Source organism: Cebus imitator, unplaced genomic scaffold (assembly GCF_001604975.1).
Source record: "Cebus imitator isolate Cc_AM_T3 unplaced genomic scaffold, Cebus_imitator-1.0 Scaffold356, whole genome shotgun sequence".
Lineage (NCBI taxonomy): Eukaryota > Metazoa > Chordata > Mammalia > Primates > Cebidae > Cebus > Cebus imitator.
Genome location: NW_016107671.1, coordinates 628,555 through 654,454, shown reverse-complemented (window position 1 = coordinate 654,454; position 25,900 = coordinate 628,555). Strand labels below are relative to the sequence as shown.

At 55.6% G+C, this 25,900-nt stretch overlaps 1 protein-coding gene across 5 annotated transcripts in view; it reads left to right on the top strand.

The window, feature by feature from the left end:
* RYR1 (ryanodine receptor 1) overlaps positions 1-25,900 on the top strand; it is a 151,636-nt gene that overhangs the window by 63,635 nt on the left and 62,101 nt on the right. For 2 of the 5 annotated variants that reach the window (XM_037730735.1, XM_037730733.1), the window contains exons 38-55: positions 4,609-4,618; positions 11,712-11,772; positions 12,141-12,215; positions 12,310-12,385; positions 12,683-12,806; positions 13,391-13,506; positions 15,544-15,611; positions 15,704-15,825; positions 16,596-16,645; positions 17,104-17,164; positions 17,275-17,513; positions 18,938-19,019; positions 19,957-20,087; positions 21,160-21,492; positions 22,864-23,104; positions 24,544-24,631; positions 24,733-24,825; positions 25,648-25,662. In XM_037730735.1, coding sequence (XP_037586663.1) covers positions 4,609-4,618; positions 11,712-11,772; positions 12,141-12,215; positions 12,310-12,385; positions 12,683-12,806; positions 13,391-13,506; positions 15,544-15,611; positions 15,704-15,825; positions 16,596-16,645; positions 17,104-17,164; positions 17,275-17,513; positions 18,938-19,019; positions 19,957-20,087; positions 21,160-21,492; positions 22,864-23,104; positions 24,544-24,631; positions 24,733-24,825; positions 25,648-25,662 — 1,985 coding nt within the window. Of the gene's footprint in view, positions 1-775; positions 1,182-2,778; positions 2,894-2,979; positions 3,113-3,749; positions 3,845-4,608; positions 4,619-5,064; positions 5,201-5,391; positions 5,579-5,664; positions 5,774-6,382; positions 6,504-6,593; positions 6,764-8,286; positions 8,508-8,630; positions 8,722-9,958; positions 10,100-10,487; positions 10,652-10,736; positions 10,816-11,065; positions 11,156-11,631; positions 11,773-12,140; positions 12,216-12,309; positions 12,386-12,682; positions 12,807-13,390; positions 13,507-15,543; positions 15,612-15,703; positions 15,826-16,595; positions 16,646-17,103; positions 17,165-17,274; positions 17,514-18,937; positions 19,020-19,956; positions 20,088-21,159; positions 21,493-22,863; positions 23,105-24,543; positions 24,632-24,732; positions 24,826-25,647; positions 25,663-25,900 lie in introns of all 5 variants that reach the window. The other 3 variants (XM_037730736.1, XM_037730734.1, XM_017506587.2) reach the window with 2 other exon arrangements.

Below are 25,900 nucleotides of genomic sequence, written 5' to 3'. Positions count from 1 at the left end.
TGTTGACCAGGATGGTCTCGATCTCTTGACCTCGTGATCCACCCGCCTCGGCCTCCCAAAGTGCTGGGATTACAGGCTTGAGCCACCGCGCCCGGTTGAGACAGTGTCTTGCTGTATTGCCCTGGCTAGAGTGCAGTGGTGCAGTCTCGGCTCACTGCAACCTCTGCCTCCTGGGTTCAAATGATTCTCCTGCCTCAGCCTCTCAAGTAGCTGGGACCACAGACACACACCACCACCATGCTTGGCTAATTTTTGTATTTTTAGTAGAGACAGGGTTTCACCATGTTGGCTGTGCTGGTCTCAAACTCCTGACCTCAGGTGATCCACCTGCCGTGGCCTCCCAAAGTTCTGGGATTACAGGCCTGAGCCACCACACCCAGCCACATCCACAGATTTTTATAGAACAAACAGGTTGGCGACATGTACTTTCAAAGGTGCATGGTGAAGTGCTTCTGGTCGGCTCTGGTATCTTGCAGTTGTACAATTAATTATTCCCCTTGAAATTTTTGGGATGCCCTTGTGGTCTGGATAGTAGGGCGAACAGAACAAAGAGATTCTGGGGGGAATAGAAAAAAATTTGTCAGGCTGGGCACAGTGGCTCACACCTATAATCCTAGCCCTTTGGGAGGCCAGAGTAGGAGGATCACTTGAGTCCAGGAGTTCGACGCTGCAGTGAGCTGTGATTGCACCGCTGCACCCCAGCCTGGGCAGCAGAGCAAGACACTGTCTCAAAAACAAAGAAAAAAATCTGCTAGAATCTGCCTGCTCCTGGCAGGTGGGGGATGGGAGTGGTTAGTAACTGGGAAAACTTCTGGAACAGGGCCCCGTCCACATGGTTCTGGCCCAAGGCCCCGCGTGCTGACCGGCCCTGCACAGCACTCCAAACCTTGCACTATCTCCTTCCCAGGGTCCCTGCAGGAGCTGGTGTCCCACATGGTGGTGCGCTGGGCCCAGGAGGACTTTGTGCAGAGCCCCGAGCTGGTGCGGGCCATGTTCAGCCTCCTGCACCGGCAGTACGACGGGCTGGGTGAGCTGCTGCGTGCCCTGCCGCGGGCGTACACCATCTCGCCGTCCTCCGTGGAAGACACCATGAGCCTGCTCGAGTGCCTGGGCCAGATCCGCTCACTGCTCATCGTGCAGATGGGCCCCCAGGAGGAGAACCTCATGATCCAGAGCATCGGGTGAGAAGCTGCCCTGACCCCTTCTCTGCTTACCCCCTTGGGTAATGGAGGCCCTCAGGATACAATAACATTCCCTTCCCCAACTTCTGGCCATCCTCTGGTTGACCTCCATCTCCTGGCTGCTAGCCCACCTCCCTGGGTAATGTCTCCTTCCCTTACCTCTCCACCCTCAGCGGTAGCAGCTCCACTTACTGTGTGACTCTCAGCACGACGTTCACCCTTTGTGTGTGTGTGAGACAGAGTCTCCCTCTGCCGCCCAGGCTGGAGTGCAATGGCGCCATCTCAGCTCCCTGCAACCTCCACTTCCCAAGTTCAAGTGATTCTCCTATCTCAGCCTCCTGAGTAGCTGGGATTCCAGGCACACACCACCATGCCTGGCGAATTTTTTCTATTTAGTAGGGACAGGGTTTCACCATGATGGTCAGGCTGGTCTCAAATGGCTCACCTCAGGTGATACACCCGCCTTGGCCACCCAAAGTGCTGGGATTAGAGGCGTGAGCCACCACACCTGGCCAAGGTTCCTTTTTGAGCTTCAGTTTCTTCATCTGTAAAACGGGGCAGATCCAACCCTGCTCCAAAGGGTTGTGCTGTGGCTTCAGTGAGCTCGTGCGAATAATCATCATCGTGGTAGTAGCACTGAGCACTCAGTGTCAAATGTGTCTCATTCACGCAGTAAGCATTTATTAAGCACCTACTGCATGCCCAGGCCCTTCTAGGTGTTTTTGAGATAGGGTCTCACTCTGTTGCCCAGGCTGGCGTGCAGTGGCCCCATCATAGCTCACTACAGCCTCAACTTCCTGGGCTCAAGTGATCCTCCTGCCTCAGCCTCCTGAGTAGCTGGGACTGCAGACACACACCACCATGCCCAGCCTATTTGTAAATATTTTGTATAGGCAGGGTCTTGCTATGTTGCCCAGGCTGCTCTTAAACTCCTGGGCTCAAGTGATCCTCCCGCCTCAGCATTCCAAAGGGCTGTAATTACAAAGTGTGAGCCACCATGCTGGGATGACATTTGATGAAAGGCAACATGGCAAAGATCTACGCCCTAGAGGAGCCTGCCTTGGGTGCATGCCTCAGTCTCCCTATCAGTGAAACAGGGACCATTCCTACCACAGTGGCTATAGGAACTATTGTTTTTGGTTTGTTTGTTTGTTTGAGATGGAGTCTTGCTCTGTTGCCCAGCCTGGAGTGCAGTGGCACAATCACTGCTCACTGCAACCTCCACCTACCAGCTTCAAGCGATTCTCCCACCTCAGCCTCCCGTGTAGCTGGGATTATGGGCGTGCGCCACCATGCCCGGCTAACTTTTGTATTTTTACTAGAAATGGGGTTTCACCATGTTGGCCAGGCTGATCTTGAACTCCTGACCTCAAGTGATCCTCCGGCCTTGGCCTCCCAAAGTGCTGGGATTACGGGCTTGAGCCACTGAGCCCAGCCAGCTGAAGGAACTGAGTGAGTTCAGATCTGTAAAGGGAGTGGTACCAGGCACAGAGTGAGAGGGCCAAGAATGCCAGCTGCCATCACAGAGGTGGCTGTGGCACCCCCCAGACTTGGCCCCACGGCCCCTGGTGACCCTGCGCACTCTGCTTGTCTACAGGAACATCATGAACAACAAAGTCTTCTACCAACACCCGAACCTGATGAGGGCACTGGGCATGCATGAGACGGTCATGGAGGTCATGGTCAACGTCCTCGGGGGCGGCGAGTCCAAGGTGAGGGCCCAGTGGGCACTGGGGAGCTCAGGGGAGGGGTCCACAGAGGGCAGGCCCTGACCACTGGCCCACCCTGCCTGTCCCAGGAGATCCGCTTCCCAAAGATGGTGACAAGCTGCTGCCGCTTCCTCTGCTATTTCTGCCGCATCAGCCGGCAGAACCAGCGCTCCATGTTTGACCACCTGAGCTACCTGCTGGAGAACAGCGGCATCGGCCTGGGTGAGAACCCCTGTGCTCAAGGGCTGTCCCCCAGAACCCACTCCTGGCACCCCGTCCAGGCCTGCCCCACTCCCCACCAGCTCACTCGCTCATTCAGTCATTCAACAAACACTCCCTCTCAACCATGGCTCTGGCCCTGTAATGAGTAATGCTGGGGACAGAATAGTGACCCCAGTAGTGACAGCCCAGAGTGGTCAGGGCTTGGATGAGGGAAATACAGACCAGAGGAGGCATCTGATCCAGGTTGGAAAACGAGTGGTCAGGGAGGGCTTCCAAGAAGAGGTGAGACAAGGAGGAATGAGACTTTCTTTTTTTTTTTTTGGGGGGGGGGTTTTTTTTTGTTACCCAGGCTGGAGTGCAATGGCGCGATCTCGGCTCACCGCAACCTCCGCCTCCTGGGTTCAAGCAATTCTCCTGCCTCAGCCTCCTGAGTAGCTGGGACTACAGGCATGCGCCACCATGCCCAGCTAATTTTTTGTATTTTTAGTAGAGACGGGGTTTCACCATGTTGACCAGGATGGTCTCGATCTCTTGACCTCGTGATCCACCCGCCTCGGCCTCCCAAAGTGCTGGGATTACAGGCTTGAGCCACCGCGCCCGGCGGAATGAGACTTTCTTACCACCTCTCACCCCACAGGCATGCAGGGCTCCACACCCCTGGACGTGGCCGCTGCCTCCGTCATTGACAACAATGAGCTGGCCTTGGCATTGCAGGAGCAGGACCTGGAAAAGGTGTGGAGGGCAGGGCTGGGCCCTGGGCCTGGGGGAGGAGATTGGGCCCCACGTGGCTGCTTGGGACACCTCCTGATTCTGAACTCATTCTTGGGGGCAATTCTGGATTATCGAGTGCCCAACCAGAAGGAGATCCAGTTGCTCATTCATGGGAAGCTTCCTGGCTGGGGGCAGGTCCACAATCCATGCTTCCTGGCTGGGGGCAGGTCCACACTCTAGGCTTCCCTGGTGGGGGCAGGTCTGGACTCCATGTTTCCGGGCTGGGGGCAGATCCGCACTCTAGCTTCCTGGCCAGGGGCAAGTCTGCACTCTAGCTTCCCTGGTGGGGGCAGGTCTGCACTCTAGCTTCCCTGGCTGGGGGCAGGTCTGGACTCCATGCTTCCGGGCTGGGGGCAGATCCGCACTCCAGCTTCCCTGGTGGGGGCAGGTCTGCACACTAGGCTTCCCTGGTGGGGGCAGGTCTGCACTCTAGCTTCCCTGGCCGGGGGCAGGTCTGCACTCCATGCTTCCGGGCTGGGGGCAGATCCACACTCTGGGCTTCCTCGGTATGTGGCCTTGGCACATTTCTTGGCCAAGTGTACAGTAGTGAAGCGCCTGGGCTCCAGAATGCAGCAACTTTGCTTCTGCTCCCCTCACTCCCTGGCTGTGTGGCCTTGAATAAGTGACGTAGAGTCTCCGGACCCCTGTTGCCTCATCTGTACAACGAATGTAGTCATAGAAATGACTTCATGGAGTCATTCTGAGGATTAAATGAGTGAATCCAGGAAAGCATCTGTAAAGGGGCATAACAGCAAGCTGCTGTTACATTATCATTCAACAAATATGTGGTGTTCACATACCATGTGGCAGGACCTGTGCAAAACAGTAGTAATATGTCAGTCCGAAATCCCTGTCCGGCCGGCCAGAGTAGTCTTTACTGTAACCTGTCTCATCAGCAGGGTCTTTCTGACCTGTATCTTGTGCCACCCTCCCATCTCACTCTGTGACTTAGAATGCCTTGACTGTCTGGGAACACAGCTCAGTAGGTCTCAGCCTCATTTTACCCAAACCCTGTTCAAGATGGAGTCGTTCTAGTTCACATGCCTCTGACAGGACCAGGGCTAACTGGCCAAGGGATCAGAGCTGAACCAGACCAAGGACCCACAGGGCAGAGCAGAGGGCTGAGCCCGGGAGGCCAGTAGCTTGGGTCTGGTCTCTAACTGACCCTCTCCTGCCCCCAGGTTGTATCCTACCTGGCAGGCTGTGGCCTCCAAAGCTGCCCCATGCTTGTGGCCAAAGGGTACCCAGACATTGGCTGGAACCCCTGCGGTGGAGAGCGCTACCTGGACTTCCTGCGCTTCGCTGTCTTCGTCAACGGTGAGGAGGGGGTGGCAGCGGCAGGGCGGGAAGTGTGGGGCCACAGGTCACCCCACAGGTGGGGTCCAGGCAGGGATCCCTTCCAGCGGGTCTGGGGCTGTGTTACCCCTGGAGGTGTTGGGTCCTGGGCCAGCGTGGAGAGGTCTCTGATGGTGGCTCATGAGTCCACCTGTCCCCACACGGGAGTCCAGGTGAGAGCGTGGAGGAGAACGCCAACGTGGTGGTGCGGCTGCTCATCCGGAAGCCCGAGTGCTTCGGACCCGCCCTGCGGGGTGAGGGTGGCTCAGGGCTGCTGGCCGCCATTGAAGAGGCCATCCGCATCTCCGAGGACCCCGCGAGGGATGGCCCAGGCATCCGCAGGGACCGGCGGCGCGAGCAGTGAGTCTCCTGGCCCCCTCCTCAATACGGCAACCCGCCCTCCCCGGCCCCTGGCTGCCTCCCCCACCCACCCACCTTCCCTGCAGCTTTGGTGAGGAGCCGCCTGAAGAAAACCGGGTGCACCTGGGACACGCCATCATGTCCTTCTATGCTGCTTTGATCGACCTGCTGGGACGCTGTGCACCAGAGATGCATGTGAGACCCCAAGGCAGGGCGGGATGGGGAGGGAGGCAGGCACAGCAGCCTCGAACGCCTCAAGCAGGCACTTGGTGGCCTTGAGTGAGCTCCCATATGTGGGTGGTCCTGGAATAGCAATGCTGGGGACACAACAGTGACCAAGACGCCCCAGGCCCTGGTCTCACAGAGCTCCCAGTCCAGTGGGGGAGACAGACAGTGACACCCAGAATGGCCAGGGCTGGGATGGAGAGCACAGGGAGAGGGGTCGGGGCCAGGATGGCGGGGCACACAGAGGGGTCAGGATGGGGATGGGGTCACAGGGAGAGGGGTCGGGGCCAGGATGAGGGGTCGCAGGGAGAGGAGTCAGGATGGGGATGTAGGGGTACAGGGAGAGAGGTCAGGCCTGGAGTGGGGGGGGCACAAGCAAAGGGGTCAGGATGGGGATTGAGGGGTCCAAGGAGAGGGTTCAGGGCTGCACAGGCAGAGGAATGAGGGCTGGAAACTCTAGACAGCCCCCTAGAAAGAGGCCTGCTCTACCCTCTTGTGTCATAAGGGAGGGAGTGGAGCAGCCACTGAGTGGGACACCGGCACCTGATGAGTGCCCCTCGCCCTCCCCCCATTCCCCAGCTGATCCAAGCTGGCAAGGGTGAAGCCCTGCGGATCCGCGCCATTCTCCGCTCCCTCGTGCCCTTGGAGGACCTCGTGGGCATCATCAGCCTCCCACTGCAGATCCCCACCCTGGGCAAAGGTGCGGAGGGGATGGGACTTGGCAAAGGAGCGATAGTGGGGAGGGAGACGCTGGGTCTGAAGGGCATCCCTGAACCCGCCCTCCCTGCAGACGGGGCTCTGGTGCAGCCAAAGATGTCGGCATCCTTTGTGCCGGACCACAAGGCGTCCATGGTGCTCTTCCTGGACCGTGTGTACGGCATCGAGAACCAGGACTTCTTACTGCACGTGCTGGACGTGGGGTTCCTGCCCGACATGAGGGCGGCTGCCTCGCTGGACACGGTGAGCAGCCCCGCCCAGCCTGGCCACCCTCCCCGCCTCCACAGAGGGACAGAAAATGGGTCACGGTAGAGCAGAAGCAGCTGCTTTTGTTTTTTTTGGGATTGTGGACATATCATAATCCCCAACACCATCAACAAGACAGAAAACAAAAACCAAGAGACACTCTGAATTCCGATGGAGGATGAGTAGGAATCTCCATGACCTCTAGTTATAAGAAATCATCGTTCAAGGCCGGGCTCGGTGGCTCATGCCTGTAATCCCATCACTTTGGGAGGCCGAGGCAGGCAGATCACAAGGTCAGGAGTTCAAGGCCAGCCTATCCAACATGGTGAAACCCTGTCTGTACTAAAAATACAAAAATTAGCCGGGTGTGGCAGCATGCACCTGTAATCTCAGCTACTCGGGAGGCTGAGGCGGGAGAATCGCTCCAACCTGGGAGGCAGAGGTTGCAGTGAGCCAAGGTTATGCCACTACACTCCAGCCTGGGTGACAGAGTGAGACTCCATCTCAAAAAAAAAAAAAAAGAAAGAAATGTTCGCAGTGTTGGTGTAGCACTGCAGACATGTAGACTTGGTACAGCAACAGCAATAACAGAAGGTGACAGAGCAAGGACTAGGAGTACGGAGAAGTGGCCACCGATTTAGCAAAGTCAGGGTCACTGGAAACCGGGATGAGCAGTTTCAGCCGAGGACAGAAGCCTTCCTAAAGAGGGTTTAAGAGAACCTAGGGCTAGGCATGGTGGCTCACCCCTGTAATCGCTTGGGGAGGCCAAGGTGGGAGGATCACTTGAGGCCAGGAGTTCGAGACCAGCCTGGGCAACATGGAGAGACCCTGTCTCTACAAAAAATTGTAAATATCAGCCCAGCGTGGTGGTGCACACTGAAGAGGCTAATATGGGAGAATCACTTGAGGCATGGACATTGAAGCTGCAGTGAACCGTGACTGCACTGCTGCATTCCAGTCTGGGCGGCAGAGCAAGACCCTGTCTAGAAAAAAAAAAAAAAAAATTAGCCAGGCATGGTGGTGCGTGCCTGTAGTTCTAGCTACTAGGGAGGCTGAGGCAGGAGGATCACTTGAGCCCAGGCGTTCGAGTGAGCTATGATTGCAGTGAGCTATGATTGCACCCCTGCACTCCAGTCTGGGAGACAGAGACCCCTGTCTCTAACAAAATAAAAAGAACACATTACAGGAAGAAAGGTGAGGGTTAGAGAGGAAATAAGCTTGCAGACCATCGATATTTACAGAAGAGCCAAATCTGTAATGGGATTCATTAATCTCATCCACCAGTGCCTGAACTCGTGTGTGTTTGAAATTTTGCATAGTCCAAAGTAATAAGTAATGGGGTGAGGGCTGTGGGCGTAGGGGCGTGAGCATAGGGTGGGAGGAGGGTGGTAGAGATTGGGAGGAGCAGGTTTTGGGGGAGTGATCAGAACCTGGATCCTTTGGCCAGAGTCGTTCAGGGCAGGTGTCAGAGCAGCAGCAGGGGTGTGCAGCGGGCCTGATGTCCTCACTCTGCGCCCTAGGCCACTTTCAGCACCACCGAGATGGCGCTGGCGCTGAACCGTTACCTGTGCCTGGCCGTGCTGCCGCTCATCACCAAGTGCGCGCCGCTCTTTGCGGGCACGGAACACCGTGCCATCATGGTGGACTCCATGCTGCACACGGTGTACCGCCTGTCCCGGGGTCGCTCGCTCACCAAGGTGCAGCGCGACATCATCGAGGACTGCCTCATGGCGCTCTGCAGGTGAAGAGTGGAGTGGAGTGGGGTGGGGTGGGGTGGAGTGGGGTGGGCCCCAGGGCGGGGAGGGGGTGGGGCGCAGAGCAGGCCTGGAGGGGAGGTTCCACCATCCTGCGCACGGTCCCGCAGGTACATCCGCCCGTCCATGCTGCAGCACCTGCTGCGGCGCCTGGTGTTCGACGTGCCCATCCTCAACGAGTTCGCCAAGATGCCACTAAAGGTGAGGACAAGCGCTGTTTAGCGGCTCGTTTCCAGGCCCCACCCACTGGTTTGCTCTGCGCTCTGACTGGAGGGCTCATTTGTGTCGGCACTGCCCAGCCCAATTAACCTGCACTACTTAGGGTGGCGTCCCCACAGAAACCTCTTAGCATCCTTATTTGCATACTACGATTCCTAGGACATTCACTTTGCTTCATTGATGCCGCTAGCATTCCCTAATTAGCATTTAATTTGCCTAACAGTGAGCCAGCCCCCCACTTCAATTAGCATATATTTGCATGGAGCACACCACTTTCCCTAATTAGTGTGTTTATTTGCATGCCTAGACCACCAGACTTCCACGATTCAAATGAGTGCATTTATTTGAATAAACATTACCACAGCTATTCTGAATATTTGCACACTCTCTTATTTTTAAATTTGCATGCTAATTTGCATAAAGAGATACCCCAACTCAGATATCTTGATATTTTGCATAATACATTGAAATCAGCTCCTATTTCAAATTTGCATTTTAGCCAGGCATGGTAGCTCACGCCTGTAATCCCAGCACTTTGGGAGGCTATGGTGGGAGGATCACTTGAGGTCAGGAGTTCGAGACCAGCCTGACCAACATGGTGAAACCCCATCTCTACTAAAAATACAAAAATTAGCTGGGCGTGGTGGCTCACACCTGTAATCCCAGCTACTTGGGAGGCTGAGGCAGAGAAATGCTTGAACCCAGAGGCGGAGGTTGCAGTGAGCCAAGATCATGCAACTGTACTCCAGCCTGGTCAACAGAGTGAGACTCCACCTCAAAAAAAAAAAAAAAAATTTTGCATTTTGGATAGTGGAGGCCCTCTTCCCAATTACCATATATTTGCATGGGGTGCAGCCTGTGTTTCTATTTGGCATGTTAATTTGCATAAGCACAGATCGCTGCATCCATATGCCCATTTGCTCACTGCGCACCCATGGATTAATATTGGCACGCTTATTTGTGTAAAGCAACACCAGACACAACCAGCTGTAGTTTAATGCCCATCTGACTCTAAGAATGCCTAAATTTGCATACTAAGCTGTCTAGGACCACTCCTCAATAAACATACCACTTCTGCTATTAGCATATAATTTGCATAACCCACACCTCCTTCAGAATTTAAAAGCACTGGCATGCCTGTGTCTCTCTGGGCCTTCGTTTGCCTGGCATCCGCTGGTGCCCCCCCCCATTCGTGTGTCTCCCTCTTGCTCCCACCCAGCTCCTCACCAACCACTATGAGCGTTGTTGGAAGTATTACTGCCTACCCACAGGCTGGGCCAACTTTGGGGTCACCTCGGAGGAAGAGCTGCACCTCACGCGGAAACTCTTCTGGGGCATCTTTGACTCTCTGGCCCATAAGGTCTGGGCAGCAGGGAGCCCCAAATGGGTCTATGTGGAGGGTTTGGGGCTCAAAATTGGGGATCCAGAGTGAAATCCCCCAATTTTGGGGGGTTCAAGGTGGAGAGGGTTCTGCATATTTGGATCCAGGAGAACCTATGGCTTGAGGGTTCAGTGCAGAGGTCATGGAAGAGAGGGTGGCCTCTAGTTTGGCAGCTTGGAGAGGAGCAAAATGGGGGTGATTTGAGCATACAGTTGGGTCTGAGATTTGGGTTTCAAAGAGAGGGACCATAATTCATTTTCGGGGACTCAGGGAGGAGGGTTGATGATTGCAATGTGTGAATTTGAGGTCCTGGGGCTCAGTAAGGCTTGTAAGGACCTCCTACCACTAGTCCACCTGGCTTTCCCAGAAATACGACCCGGAGCTGTACCGCATGGCCATGCCTTGCCTGTGCGCCATTGCCGGGGCTCTGCCTCCTGACTACGTGGACGCCTCATACTCATCTAAGGCGGAGAAAAAGGCCACAGTGGATGCTGAAGGCAACTTCGATCCCCGGCCTGTGGAGACCCTCAAGTGAGGCCTGGGGCTGGGAGACAGGAAGATTTCAGGGGTGGAGGGAACCCCAGCCCCAACATCTGCTGCCCTATGCCCCCAACAGTGTGATCATCCCGGAGAAGCTGGACTCCTTCATTAACAAGTTTGCAGAGTATACACATGAGAAGTGGGCCTTCGACAAGGTAGGCCTCAAGGTCCTCCTAACCCAGAAACGCTCAAGACTCCGGCTTCCCTCCACCCTCCGAGCCCCATTCTTCCTTGAGGCCCCAGACCTCCCTGAGACCCTACCACACCTTCCCTAGGACCCTTAGCTCGTTCTGGGATCCCCCAGGATACTCTGTCCTCGGTTCCCCCAGGGTCCCCCTCTGTCCCCAGGCTGCTGCCTCCCCCTCCCCCTGCCTCCACCTCAGCCTGCCTCCTCTCCATCTCTAGATCCAGAACAACTGGTCCTATGGAGAGAACATAGACGAGGAGCTGAAGACCCACCCCATGCTGAGGCCCTACAAGACCTTTTCAGAGAAGGTGACCAAGCCTTGGGGCCCCGCATTGGGGGTCAAAATGAAACCCCCAAATCTGAGAGTTCGGGGAGGAATGAGGCAGCTTCACAGGTTTGCATCTAGGTGAATCTGTGGGTTGGATCTCCCCATTCATGGACTTTGCGTTCTCTGAAACTTGGTATAGTAGGGAGAGTCCAGGAGTGGGTTTGATTCCTTGGCTGAAATAAGACTTCTCGGGGACTCCTGTATCTAAGGAGATAAGGAGATACACATGTATCTAATTGGATAAGGAGACTCCTGTATCTAATGGGATAAGGCCATACAGAGCCTCCCAAACCGGAGGGTTTGGGAGACTCTGTTACAGTACAGGTAAGAGACTTGAGTTCAAATCCAGGCTGGACCACTGCCTAGCCACGTGGCCAGGGTTTTCTCCTTTAGGGTCCTTCCTCCACCACCCTCTTGCCCCATTCCACCAGCTTCCCACCCTCCTGTCCACCCCAGGACAAAGAGATTTACCGCTGGCCCATCAAGGAGTCCCTGAAGGCCATGATTGCCTGGGAATGGACAATAGAGAAGGCCAGGGAGGGTGAGGAGGAGAAGACGGAAAAGAAAAAAACGCGGAAGATATCACAAAGTGCCCAGGTGAAGCCCGGGCCTGGGGGGAGGGCAGGGGCACAAGGTGGGGAGGGTCTAGAACAAGGGGCATGGCCAGGGGAGGGCACGGCCAGACAGACGGGTTGGAGAGGAGAGGAGCCAAGGGAAGCAGGTGGGGCCAGAGAGGGGTGCAGAAACCTGAGAACTGGGAAAGAAGAGGGCAGGGGTCTAGAGAATTGCAAAGGGCAGAGGCGAGAAGGATGGGGTGGTTTAGAGACAGACCTTGAGAGGACACGGGGTCTTGAGCCAGGGGAGGGTGGAGGGGGTAGAACAGGCTAGTGGGGCCTGGGGAGGAGCTGTGTTGGGCTTCCTGCTAGCCCATCAGCCCACCTCCCATCTTCCTCTCGTCCTCTCAGACCTACGATCCTCGAGAAGGCTACAACCCCCAGCCCCCCGACCTTAGTGGAGTTACCCTGTCTCGGGAGCTGCAGGTGAGAGGCCTGACCCTTTTAAGGGGACATGGGGTGTCTTTGGTAGGGGCTGGCATCCTCTGAATCTAGCCCTTGACTCTGCATCCACTCCCAGGCCATGGCAGAACAACTGGCGGAAAATTACCACAACACGTGGGGACGGAAGAAGAAGCAGGAGCTGGAAGCCAAAGGTGAGGGTGCCCATGCCACCTCCACGCGACCCCCGTGGCTTCACCGTGTGGCTTTGCTGATTGCCTTCATGTCCCCTGAAACTCGGTTTCTCCATCTGTAGATGGGAATAATAACAGCGTTTACCACCGAGGGGTCGTGGGGAGAATGAGGGGGGCACCAACAGGCAATGTGTCCCTTATTTGTGTCTTCATCTTTATTACGATAATTATACACATGCCAGGCACTGCAGGAACCACTTCAGTGAGAGTAGCCTCGGCCTTCCCCAGAGCCCTGATTTCTGGTCTTTGCCTCCCCAGGCGGTGGGACCCACCCCCTGCTGGTCCCCTATGACACGCTCACGGCCAAGGAGAAGGCCCGAGATCGAGAGAAGGCCCAGGAGCTGCTGAAATTCCTGCAGATGAACGGCTACGCGGTGACAAGGCACGAGGGTTGGGACCCCAGCGGAAGAGCAGCGGGCTGAACCTGGCTAGGCCAGAGAGGGATGGAGCCGAGAGGGGCTGGGCCGGGGGAGCCTAAATGGAAACAGAGGGGCGGAGCTAAGGGAGTGGAGCCTGGACGCAGAGGCGGGGCCAGATGGGGAGGAGCCCGAGAGGGGCGGGGCTTATGGAATAGAGGCGGGGCCAGAGAGGGGCGGAGGCCGAGAAGGGCAGGGTCCGGGGAGCAGAGGCTGGGCCAGAGAATGGAGAAGACTAACGGAGGCGGGTACCGGTGAGTGGAGGCGGGACCAAAGAGAAGAGAAGCTGAAAAGGGTGGGGCCCGGGGAACAGAGGTGGGGCCAAAGAGGAGGAGGCTGAGAGGGGCGGGGCCTGGGGAGCAGAGGCGGGACCAGAGAGGGGAGGAAGCTAAGCGGGGTGGGGCATAGGGAGCTGAGAGTGGAGCCCCAACCTGGGGTGAAGCCAAAGCTGGTAGAGACAGGGCCAGCAGGAGCAGAGGCGGACCTGAGAAGGGTGGGAAACGGTAGGGCTTGCATCTGGGCTGATTAGGCTCTCCACATCCCCACGCAGAGGCCTTAAGGACATGGAACTGGACTCGTCTTCCATTGAAAAACGGTTTGCCTTTGGCTTCCTGCAGCAGCTGTTGCGCTGGATGGACATTTCTCAGGAGTTCATTGCACACCTGGGTATGGAGAATGTCCCCCACTTATTCCCGCCCCACGTGCAGACACCAGTTCTGCAGACCAGACTCACCTAGGACACCCCTTCATGCACTCATCCGTCCTCTCCTTATCTGATGTTTATTGAGCCTCTACTGTGTGCCAGATACTGTTCTAGATGCTGGGGTACAGCAGTGAAGATGACAGTGACCCCTGCTCTCCTGCAACTACTCTTGTGTTGGATTCAGGCAATTCGTATCATAGATAACTAAATCCCTTAGTGTTCGAAGGTGATTAGCGTTATGGGAAGAAGAAAAGAGTAGAGCCAGATAGGGGAATTGGGAGTGTGGAGCCAATTGTAATTTTAAATGGGGTGTTTGGGGAGGACTTTGATGAGAATGTGACATCGAGGCAAGCCATGAAGGAGGTGAGGGAGAAGCTGTGTGGACCTCTGGGGGACATCTGTTTCTTGCAGGCAAAGGAACAGCAAGTGCAAAGGCCCTGAGAGGTCCGTGACATAAGTGTCAGGATGCTCTGTGGCTGAAGCAGAGTCTCGAGGGGGACAGTGAGATGAACGGGGTCACAGAGGTGACTGGGGCAGATTCATGCAGGGCTTTGCAAGCTGTGATGAGGACTTTGACCTTAACCTGGAGTGAGTGGATTTGGGGGGAGGTGCCTGAGCTGAGGAGGGACGTGATCCATAATTCTGGTGTTCACAGGGGCCCTCTGGCTTGACTGGGGTGGGGACAAGAGCCGAAAGGGATGAGAACTGGGCAGATTTTGGGATCTACTTTGAAGGCTGAGGCTGTTGGGATGCCCCCAATGCCTCTTAGAGGCCACTAAGAATCACAGCTAGGCCGTACAATCTCCTCCAGTTTCCCCTAGAGAGCCCCAGCATTCCCCTTAAAAGTTACCCCCAGCAACCCCCAAATTCCCTCCAGGTGAGTGGCAGAGCAGGATTCGCTGCTACGTCTCACCTCAAAGCCTGCCTGCTGAGCTTCAGTGCTGCACACCTTCTTCGCAATTCCCTTCCCTCTCTAGACCTCCGTTTCCTCACCTGTGACATGGGCATATGTGCACCATACTAGCCATGGTTCTGTCACTTACTGGGTGACCTGGGGTTAGTTACTTCACCTCCTTTTCTTCATCTGAAAAATGGGGGCTGGGAACCAACTGCACAGACATCCAAGTTGTAAGGAGACTGTGCAAGGATGACATGTCTCTCCATGCCAAGGACATAGCAAGTGTTTAATAATTGGAGTCAATATTAGTATTTTAATAATATCAGTTACTACTATCACCTTTATTATTGTTTGAAATTGATTTCCATTTTAAAGTTAACTCCAATTTGTTTACATTGACTTCTTGTTTCATTTGGTTCATTCATTCATTTATTGCAGATTAACTCAGTGCCAGGTATTCAAGTTAAGAATGAAAAGCACTTGTGGTGGGTGAGGAAGGGCATGTTCCATGACCTTAACCCATTCCAGTTTGTTCTCTCCATTTACAGCTTCAGGAGGGGTTTGATCAAGGAGTTGTCAGCTTCAGGAAGGGTTTGATCAAGGAGTTGTCAGCTTCAGGAAGGGTTTGATCAAGGAGTTGTAGGAAAGCACTTTGGGAGGACAAGGTGGATGGATCACCTGAAGTCAGCAGTTTGAGATCAGCCTGGACAACACGGTGAAACTATGTACTAAAAATACAAAATTTAACTGGGTGTGGTTGTGCACACCTGTAATCCCAGCTACTTGGGAGGCTGAGGCAGGAGAATTGTTTGAACTCAGGAGGCAGAGGATGCAGTGAGCTGAGATGGTGCCATTGCACTTCAGCCTGGGCGACAAGAGTGAAACTCCATCTCAAAATAAAAAAGGGGGGGGGGGGGGAGTTGGGGGAATCAGATGAAAGGTAGGGGAAATGTTTATCTCATATCTCAAAGCCAACACAAATGACTTTATGCCAATAATTTATCCCCCATTTTCCCACTCTGCTCCCAGTGTCCTGCCCCTCAGAACACCCTGGGTTCCTCAGCCTTGAACCCACCGTGAACCCTGTTTGCCCTCCCTACAGAGGCTGTGGTCAGCAGTGGGCGAGTGGAAAAGTCCCCACATGAACAGGAGATTAAATTCTTTGCCAAGGTGAGAGGGAGGCTCAGAAGCTGGAGGGAGCCGGGCACTGCGTGGGCTCTCCACCCCTCACCGGACCCTTCATCTCCTCTGCACCACCCCAGATCCTGTTGCCTTTGATCAACCAGTACTTCACCAATCACTGCCTCTACTTCCTGTCCACTCCGGCCAAAGTGCTGGGCAGTGGTGGCCACGCCTCAAACAAGGAGAAGGAAATGATCACCAGGTGGGCCGCCTGTGACCCCAGACCCAGCCCCCTGACCTCACTGGATTGTAATCCTTCGCCTGTAGAGGCTCTGTCCTGGTTGCTGGGTGCTGGGTGCTGACCGTCTCCTGCAGAGGCGATTGAAGGACTAGGGTGACCAACCACCTTAGTGTGCCCGGGAGTGAAGAGTTTCCCAGGATGTGGGACTCTCAGGCGACTTAGGACAAATCGATCACCCTGTCAGGAAGACAGACTCAAGGCCAGGCGTGGTGGTTCACCCCTGTAATTTCAACACTTTGGGAAGCTAGTGTGGGAAGAGCACTTGAAGCCAGGAGTTTGAGACCAGCATGGGCAGCATATCGAGACCCCATTTCTACAAAAAATACGAAAATGGGCTGGGTGTGGTGGGGCGTGCCTGTAGTCCCAGCTACTTGGGAGGCTGAGGTGGGAGGATCACTTGAACCTAGGAGCTGGAGGCTGCAGTGAGCTGGGATCACGCCACTGCACTCCAGCCTGGGTGACAGAGCAAGACCCTGTCTCAAAAAACAAACAATAATAAGAAAGTCCGACCTGTCCCACACCTCCCCAGCATCCCAGTTACTGCCTGCGACTTTCCAGCTTGCCCTTCTGTCTGCCTCTCGCCATCCCTCCTGTCTCCATCGTTCTGCCTCCTCCCAGTTCCTCTCCGTCTTCTCTGTCCCTGCCTCCTCTAATTGGGTCGTGCTGCCCTTTTCTCCTTGGCCTCCTCACTCCCTGTTTCTCCTGCCTTTTGTCCCTTTCTCTTTCTTCAGCCTCTTCTGCAAACTTGCTGCTCTTGTCCGCCACCGAGTCTCTCTCTTTGGTAAGTCGCTCCTCTCCCCGGGTCCTCTCCCTAATCTGTCTTCACCGCGCTGAAGAAATAGCTCCCAGTTCTGCCTTAACTTGAATAACCTTTGCTGTGTCCTTCCCCTGGACCCAGAGACTTGGACAGGGTATGCCGGGGGCAGGGCAGTGACTGAGATGCCCTGGGCCTGCCCTCCTGGAGCTCCCAGGCCAGTGAGAGAGATAGACCCATCTCCAGACCAGGACAGCCCAGTAGGGTCAGGGCTGGGCTGGAGGAAGGGCAGGAGAGTGGTCGGGGACAGGGAGGAGGGGAGTTGGGAGGTGCTGGAGGAGTCCAGGCAGGGGTGGGGGTGCCGTGGCATTCCAATGCAGCCAGCGGGCAGCTCAGGAAGAAAGGGGTGGGGGTTGGATGTAGAGGGAGACACTGTCCTCTGTCCTCTTACTCATGGCTTCCCCTGGCCCATCTTCCTCCCCCAGGGACAGATGCCCCAGCTGTGGTCAACTGTCTTCACATCCTAGCCCGCTCCCTGGATGCCAGGTAGAGGGCCCTGGGCGGCAGCACCCACTCTCACCCTCATTGGGCCCCACCCCAACCCCTGGGCTCCCAGACTCTCCAATTCCAGAGTGGTGTCCCCGCCGCCCCCCTAGGACGGTGATGAAGTCAGGTCCTGAGATTGTGAAGGCTGGTCTCCGCTCCTTCTTCGAGAGTGCCTCGGAGGACATCGAGAAGATGGTGGAGAACCTGCGGCTGGGCAAGGTGTCACAGGCGCGCACCCAGGTGAAGGGCGTGGGCCAGAACCTCACCTACACCACCGTGGCGCTGCTGCCCGTCCTCACCACCCTCTTCCAGCACATCGCCCAGCACCAGTTCGGAGATGATGTCATCCGTAAGGGCGCCTGACCCAAGGGCAGGTTGTGGGGAGTCAGTGTGGCCAACACCACCCATCCCGGTGCCCGTGAGAGTCGCTGGGTGTTTGGGTGTGTGGATTTTTTGCTGTAGGCAAAGCATGCAGGCAGGTGGCAAGTGAGTTAATGAGGACGTAAGCTCAGCAGCTCTAAGAGAAGACCCTAACTGGACTGGCGCAGCAACTCACAGCCGTAACCCCAGCACTTTGGGAGGCTGAGCCAGGGGGACTGCTTGAGCTCCCGAGTTCGAGACCAGCCTAGGCAACATAGCAAGACCCCATCTCTACTTAAAAAAAATAAATAAGATTAGGCAGGCATGGAGGCACATGCCTGTAATCCCAGCTACTGGGGAGGCCGATGAGGGAGGATTGCTTGAGTCCAAGAGTTGGAGGCTACAGTGAGCTGTGATCATACCACTGCACTCCAGCCTGGGCAACAGAGCAAGATTCTGTCTCTATCATAAATAGATAAATAATAAAATAGGGTACTTGATTTTAAAAAAGAGAATCTATCGATAAAGATTAAGAAAAGTAACACTTGGCCGGGTGTGGTAACTCACAGCTGGAATCCCAGCACTTTGGGAGGCCTAGGCAGCCAAATCACTTGAGACCAGGAATTTGAGACCAGCCTGGGCAACATAGTGGGACCCCATCTCTAAGTATATATTTAAAAAAAAATTTTTTTTAAAGACAGTCTCACTCTGTCGCCCAGGCTGGAATGCAGTGGTTCGATCTTGGCTCACTGCAACCTCCGCCTCCCGTGTTCAAGCGATTCTCCTGCCTCAGATGCCTGAGTAGTTGGGATTACAGGTATCCGCTACCACACTCAACTAATTTTTGTATTTTTAGTAGAGATGGTGTTTCACCATGATAGCTAGGCTGGTCTCGAACTCCTGCCCTCAGGTGATCCGCTCACCTCAGCCTCCCACAGTGCTGGGATTACAGGCATAAGCAGCAACACCCAGCCCAAAAATGTGTATATATTAAATAAAATGAAAAGGATAGCCTAAAATTGAAGCAATATTGCAGGTCTATTTACATTTTTCTAGAGGAAGTGCCCCTCACTTTCATTATAGAGGGCCACTCCCCTCCAAGGAAGAAACAACATCTAGCCTTTATTGAGTGCCTACTGTGTTCCCCATTCTAGTGGCTTTCCAAGTAGTAACTCACTGGGTCCTCACAACCACCCCGTGAGGAAGGTACTGTAATTATCCCCATCTCACAGGTAGAGAAACTGAGGCTGAGAGTTGGTAACTTGCTCAAGTCATAAGACTGTAAATGGCAGGCTGGCTGTACAGCTGCTTGCTCTTACCCACTGCACGGGCCTGTTTGGAGACAAAGGAGGTAGGGTGGGGAGGGGTCGTTTTGTGGGCGCACCCCACAGCCTCGCCCCCCATCTCCCTCAGTGGATGACGTCCAGGTCTCTTGCTACCGAACGCTATGCAGTATCTACTCCCTGGGAACCACCAAGAACACTTATGTGGAAAAGTAAGGAGAGAGAGCCACAGTTTGGGGCTGGGTGGGGCTGGAGGGGAAGGGAGGGAGTAGGGGAAAAAGATGGGGTGGCTGAGAAGCAGGGCGGATATTCACAATCTTCCCGCCCTTGGCGGCAGCCGCAGTTCCCCAAGGCGGCCGCATGAGGGCGCTCGAGGACAGGCCAGCCACAGAGGTAGAGCCGCCGGGTCTGGGGCCGGGAAGCCGGTGCTTGCGGGCCTCACTGGGGAAGAAGGGGAAGCGCAGACACGGGGGCGGCACACAGGAGCCACGCAACGCTGGGGGGCCCTGGGGAGGGCCCCTGTCAGTGGCCACGTGACCTCTCCTGGGCTGAGGCTGTATCCACCAGCACTGAAGTTATTCAGATTTCAAAAAGTGACACCCGCGGTGTGTGGTGGCCCACACCTGTGAGCACTTTGGGAGGCTGAGGCGGGAGTAGCACTTGGGCTCAGGAGTTTGAGACTAGCCTGAGCAACATAGTGAGACTCCATCTCTACAAAAAAAAAAAAAAAAAATCTTTTTTAATGAGCTGCGTGTGGTGTGGTGGCGCTGGCGGCTACTCCTGAGGCTGAGTTGGGAGGATCGCTTGACCTCAGGAGTTTGAGATGTGGTCTCTACAAAAATGACTTTTTTTAAACTAGCTAGGCATGGTGTGGCATGTGCCTGTAATCCCAGCTACTTGGGAGGCTGAGGTGGGAGGATCGGTTGAGCCCAGGAATTTGAGGTTGCAGTAGCCAAGATCAGCCCACTGCACTCCAGCCTGAGTGACAGGGCGAGACCGTATTTAAAAAACAAAACAAGTGACGCACAGGGGTGTTGGCAGCTCTGCTTCAAAGGGTTCTGGGAGGAGCTGTTTCTGTGGAGATGTGGCTGGGACCCAGGACCCCAAAGAGGGGGACACATGGCAGCTAAACACAGCCCCCTCTTCCAGGCTTCGGCCCGCCCTGGGGGAGTGCCTGGCCCGTCTAGCAGCAGCCATGCCGGTGGCATTCCTGGAGCCGCAGCTGAATGAGTACAACGCCTGCTCCGTGTACACGACCAAGTCCCCTCGGGAGCGGGCCAGTAAGCTGTGTGGGGCTGGAGCAGTAGGGAGAGCCTGATTTGGGGGTAGTGTGTCTGGGCTGGGCCGTGAGCGGGTGTGGCTTCCCTGGGTTGGGAGTGCCACACATTCAGGAATCCCAGAGTTTACGGTTTGGTGGCATTTCAAGGGAGTTACATGAGGAGAATCAGATCAATATGATTTTATAAAAGAGAATCTATTGATAAAGGTTAAGAAAAGTAGCACTTGGTGGCTGGGCGCAGTGGGTCACGCCTGTAATCCCAGCACTCTGGGAGGCTGAGCTGGGAAGATTGCTTGAGTCCAGTTCAAGACCAACCTGGACAACATAGCAAAACCCCATCCAAGGAATTTGGAGCTATGGGATTTATTTTAGCAATGGTGGCATCTGAGGGCATCATCAAGCTTGGAGACATAGGGTGAGGGGTATTTGAGTGTGAGAGGATTGAGGGAAGGCATAGGTTCATTCATTTATTCAGCAAATACGTACTGAGCACTTACTATGTATGAGGCGCTGTCCTAGGCACCTGAGGTTCAGCAGTGAACAGGCAAAAATCCCCTGAGTTCTGGGTCCAGAGGCTAGAATGAGGCGGGAACCTTGGGGGAACACACGCTGTAGGGCAGGAAGCTTGTCTCCTTGGTCAGCTGAGCTCCCAGAAGGGCACCTGGCGCAGAGTCAGCGAGGGAGCCAGTGATGCACTGTCTGTTTCAAGGGGCTGAAGCAGGTGTGGGATTCAGAGACAAGGCCAGGCGACAGGCTGGCGTTGGAAAAGGTTTCTTTTGGAGTATGCTGTACAGCAGGGGTGAGGGGAATGGGCTTGGATGTGGGAGATTTTATGAGGGAAGCTTTCTAGGGGTGAGATTTTAGGGAGCAGACAGGCTTGGGGGTGCGAACTGTTTGCAGGAACCACTGAGTGTCAGTGTGAGGGGTTGGAAGGGGTGATGAGAGGAATAGCGTTTGGGGCACTGGTTTAGGGCGTGGCAATTCAATGGTGTCTGATGTATTTTGGGGGGCCAGAGCACTGAGGTCTGGGGGTGAACGACTCGACATTCCTTGCCCCCCTCCCTGTACTCCAGTCCTGGGGCTCCCCAACAGCGTGGAGGAGATGTGTCCTGACATCCCGGTGCTGGAGCGGCTCATGGCAGACATCGGGGGGCTGGCCGAGTCAGGGGCCCGCTACACGGAGATGCCGCACGTCATCGAGATCACACTGCCCATGCTGTGCAGCTACCTGCCGCGCTGGTGGGAGCGTGGGCCCGAGGCACCCCCTCCCGCCCTGCCCGCCGGTGCCCCCCCACCCTGCACAGCTGTCACCTCTGACCACCTCAACTCCCTGCTGGGGAATATCCTGAGAATCATCGTCAACAACCTGGGCATCGACGAGGCCTCCTGGATGAAGCGGCTGGCTGGTGGGTCGGGGGCGCTGGGCCTCTGAGGGGTGGGCCAGTGGCCTGGGCTCCCTCACCAGAGGGTCTGAGAGGGAGATCCGAGGTCCATGGTCCCCTGGGAATTGGGAGGAGTCAGAGTGTAGGTTTTTTCAGGGTCAAAAGGCCAGGGGTCACCTGGGCACAGTGGCTCACGACTGTAACACCAGCACTTTGGATCAGTTGAGACCCGCCATTTCAGACCTGCCTCGGTAACACAGCATGACCCCATCTCTTTAAACAACCTTTTTTAAAGTTAGCCAGGTGTGGTGGCACACACCTATAGTCCACCCCAGCTACCTGGGAGGCTGAGGCAGGAGGATCACTTGAGCCCAGGAGTTGGAAGGTGCAGTGAGCTGCGATTGCACCAGTGCACTCCCTACACTCCAGCCGGGGTGACAGAGTGAGACCCTCTCTCAAAACAACCAAACCAACGAAGGAAGTCAGGCAGGGAGGGAGGGGCAGGTCCCCAAAGCGTTAGGTTTCTAGATTCAGAAGTGTCTCGTCAGAGTCAGGCACAATGGCTCACACGTGTAATCCCAGCACTTTGAGAGGCCAAGGCGGGTGGTCTCCCTTGAGACCAGGAGTTCAAGACCAGCCTGGCAACATGGTGAAACCCGGTCTCTATTATTAAAAACAAAAAAGTTTTGTGTAAGGAAACAGTTTGTGGATCAGGGTCAAGCTAGAAATCAGCGGCTGGGATCAGAGGCCAGGGTCAGGGGTCAGAGGCTGGTATAAGAAGCCCATTCACGACCTTGGAATCATAGCCAGAAATTACATAGTGAGGTAAGAGTTTGGGTGTGGGCCAGGTCAGAGGCTAAATGTTGGGGTCCGGGGTCATGCTGATTAAGGGTGAGGTAACAGGCCAGGGGCGGTGGCTCATATCTGTAATCCCAGCACTTTGGGAGGCTGAGGTGGGCCGATCTCCTGAGGTCAGGAGTTCGACACCAGCCTGGCCAACATGGTGAAACCCCATCTCTATTAAAAATACAAATATAATATTTGTTGGGGCAGGAGAATCACTTGAACCAGGGAGGCAGAGGTTGTTGCAGTGAGCTGAGATTGTGCCATTGCACTTCAGCCTTGGCGACCAAATCAAAACTCCATCTCAAAAATAAAAAAGGGGAGGGGCAGTGGTGAGGTAACAGGTGAGGCTTCAGTTGTTGAGGGTCAGAGGTCAGAGATTTGTGCCAGGCTGGGGTCACAGGATAGGGCCGTAGGTTCAGGTCAAGGGTTATGTCCAAGGTCAGGGTCAGCGGCTGGGTCAGAGCTGTTCGGGAGTCATGGGCTGGGAAGGGAGGTCAGGGCCTGTGTCGGAGGCCCAGGGTGGCATCGAAGCCTGCTACACCCCTGCAGTGTTCGCACAGCCCATCGTGAGCCGCGCACGGCCGGAGCTCCTGCAGTCCCACTTCATCCCCACCATCGGGCGGCTGCGCAAGAGGGCGGGCAAGGTGGTGGCCGAGGAGGAGCAGCTGCGCCTGGAGGCCAAGGCCGAGGCCGAGGAGGGTGAGCTGCTGGTGCGGGACGAGTTCTCTGTGCTCTGCCGGGACCTGTATGCGCTGTATCCGCTGCTCATCCGCTACGTGGACAACAACAGGTCAGCGGCACCCCACTGTCCCCACGCCCTCCGCCCCGACCTTCCCAGTCCTTCAGCGCCATCTGACTGTTTCCTCACTGGCTAGAAACGTCTTCCAGTGCTCCGGCCCCAGTGCTCTGTCTTCCAACGCGCTGTCCAGTCCCCACGCCCTCCGCCCCAGCCTCCGTCCCGAATCCTCCAGCCACATCTGACCCCGCCTCCTGACTGGCTAGAAGCGCCTTCCAGTGCTCCGGCCTCACCAACCTTCTGACCCTCCCTCCTGGTTTCTTCTGGCTTTGACCACGTTGGCCCAAAGGCTCCCAGCCCACTTGTTTGTTTGTCTTTTGAGATGAAGCCTCACCCTATTGCCCAGGCTGGAGTGCAGTGGCATGACCTGGGCTCACTGCAACCTCCACCTCCCAGGTTCAAGCGATTCTCCTGCCTCAGCCTCCCGAGTAGCTGAGATGACAGGCGCCCGCCACCGCAACTGGCAAATTTTTGTATTTTTAGTAGAGACAGTTTCACCATGTTGGCCAGGCTGGTCTCGAACTCCTGACGCCTCGGCCTCCCAAAGTACTGGGATTACAGGCGTGAGCCATCACACCTGACCAATGTGAGGTTCTCTATCATTCTCCTAATGCTGGACACTTAGATTGTGTCAATTTCTTTGTTACTATGCGCAACACTGTAAGGAACAGTTTGCTTTTTCTTTTTTTGAGCTCTGTTGCCCAGGCTGGAGCACAGTGGCGTGATCGCAGCTCACTGCAGATTTGACTCCCGGGCTCAAGCAGTCTCCTTCCCTCAGCCCCAGAATAGCTGGGATTACATGCTCACACCAACAAGCTCGGCTAATTTTTCTATTTTTATGGAGTCTCACTCTGTTGCCCAGGTTGGGATTACAGATGTGAGCCACCACACCTGGCTGTGTTTTTGTTTTTACATAACAATACACCATGAAAGACCTATAGGCCAGGCGTGGTGGCTCACACCTGTAATCCCAGCACATTGGGAGGCTGAGATGGGCAGATCCTCTGAGATCAGGAGTTTGAGACCAGCCTGACCAACATGGTGAAACCCCATCTCTACAAAAAATACAAAAATTAGCCAGGCATGATGGTGGTTGCCTGTTATCCCAGCTACTCGGGCGGCTGAGACAGAGAATCACTTGAACCCGGGAGGGAATCGCTTGAACCCCGGAGGTGCAGGTTGCAGTGAGCCGAGATCACACCACTGCTCTCCAGCCTGGGCAACAGAGCAAACCTTGGTCTCAAACAAAACAAAACAAACAAACAAAAAAACAATGTAAATGTTCATCTGAATGGCCAGATGACCCTAGAAAACCCCATCCCTCTGACTGGATGACTCCTGGTCCCCATCTCCTCCTCTAAGGTCTCTCTCTGGGCGGCCCCCTTCCCTGGGATCCCCACCCCTCCCTCACCAGCCCCCTCCCCTGACCCCAGGGCACAGTGGCTGACAGAGCCCAATCCCAGCGCGGAGGAGCTGTTCAGGATGGTGGGCGAGATCTTCATCTACTGGTCCAAGTCCCACGTGAGTGCCCACCCCGACCGCCCTCCCCACAGCCAGAGGAGCCGCAGCCCGCAGGCGCCTGCCTTCACCTGTCCCGTCTCCAACTCTGCTTTCTCCAACAGAACTTCAAGCGCGAGGAGCAGAACTTTGTGGTACAGAACGAGATCAACAACATGTCCTTCCTGACTGCTGACAACAAGAGCAAAATGGCTAAGGTGGGGGCTTGGTTCTGGGAGGAGCACTTGGCAGAGGGCGGGAGCACCCTCTAGGGCTTCCTACCTGGCTCGCCCTTACTCAACCAGCCTGTCCTGGGCGCATTCCCTGCAGCCCCCAGAGCAGCCCCTCTTGTCCCCTCCCTCCTCCCCAGCTCCTTCCTCCTCCTGTATCTTCTCCCTCCTCCCATCTCCCTCCTCCCCCTCTCCCTCTCCCTTCCTCCCCAGCTCCTTCCTCCTTCTCTGTCTTCTCCTTCCTCCTATCTCCCTCCTCCTCCCCCTCTCCCTCTTCTCTCATCCCCATCTCCTTCCTCCCCCATATCTTCTCCCTCCTCCCATCTCCCTCCTCCCCGTCTCCCTCTCCCTTCCTCCCCAGCACCTTCCTCCTCCTCTATCTTCTCCTTCCTCCTGTCTCCCACTTCCTCCCTCTCTCCCTCTTCTCTCATCCCCATCTCCTTCTTCCTCCTGTATCTTCTCCCTTCTCCCATCTCCCTCCTTTCCATTTCCCTCTTCTCCGAGCCTCTGTCTCCTCCCATCTCCCTCCTCCTCCTGCTCCTCCTCCCCCCATGTCTCCCTCTTCCATTTCCTTCTTCCTCTGCCCCTTACCCCACCTCCCGCTTTCCTCTCCGATCCTTCTCAGAACTGCCCTCCTCAGGGTCCCAAAAAATGACCCCCACCCAAAGCCAAGACCTGGAAATGCCCAGGTAGAGCATCCATGGCAGGTGGGCAGAGGAGGTGGGGTGCCGGCCACTTGGAGTTGGGCCTGGGCTTCTCTGTGGGGCTGGGGTAACTGTTCTTGTCTCTGTCTGTGGTCCGGTGAAGCAGTCTGGAGATCTACAGGTCAGCCCCACATCTGGGACCTTCCGCATGTCTCTTGGCTAACGCTCCCTTCCCCAGCCTCTGCACCCCCCCCCCAAGAAAACCCCTGCTTCTGTTCCCCACCCCTGTCCTCCGCTCCCAGCCCCTACCCGTCCTTCCCTTCGCTCCCCACCTTCCCCATCCATTCCCATCCCAACCCTCAGCTTTTGGCAATTTGACTTCTTTTCTGTTTTTCGTGGGGTTTTTTTTTTTTTTTTTT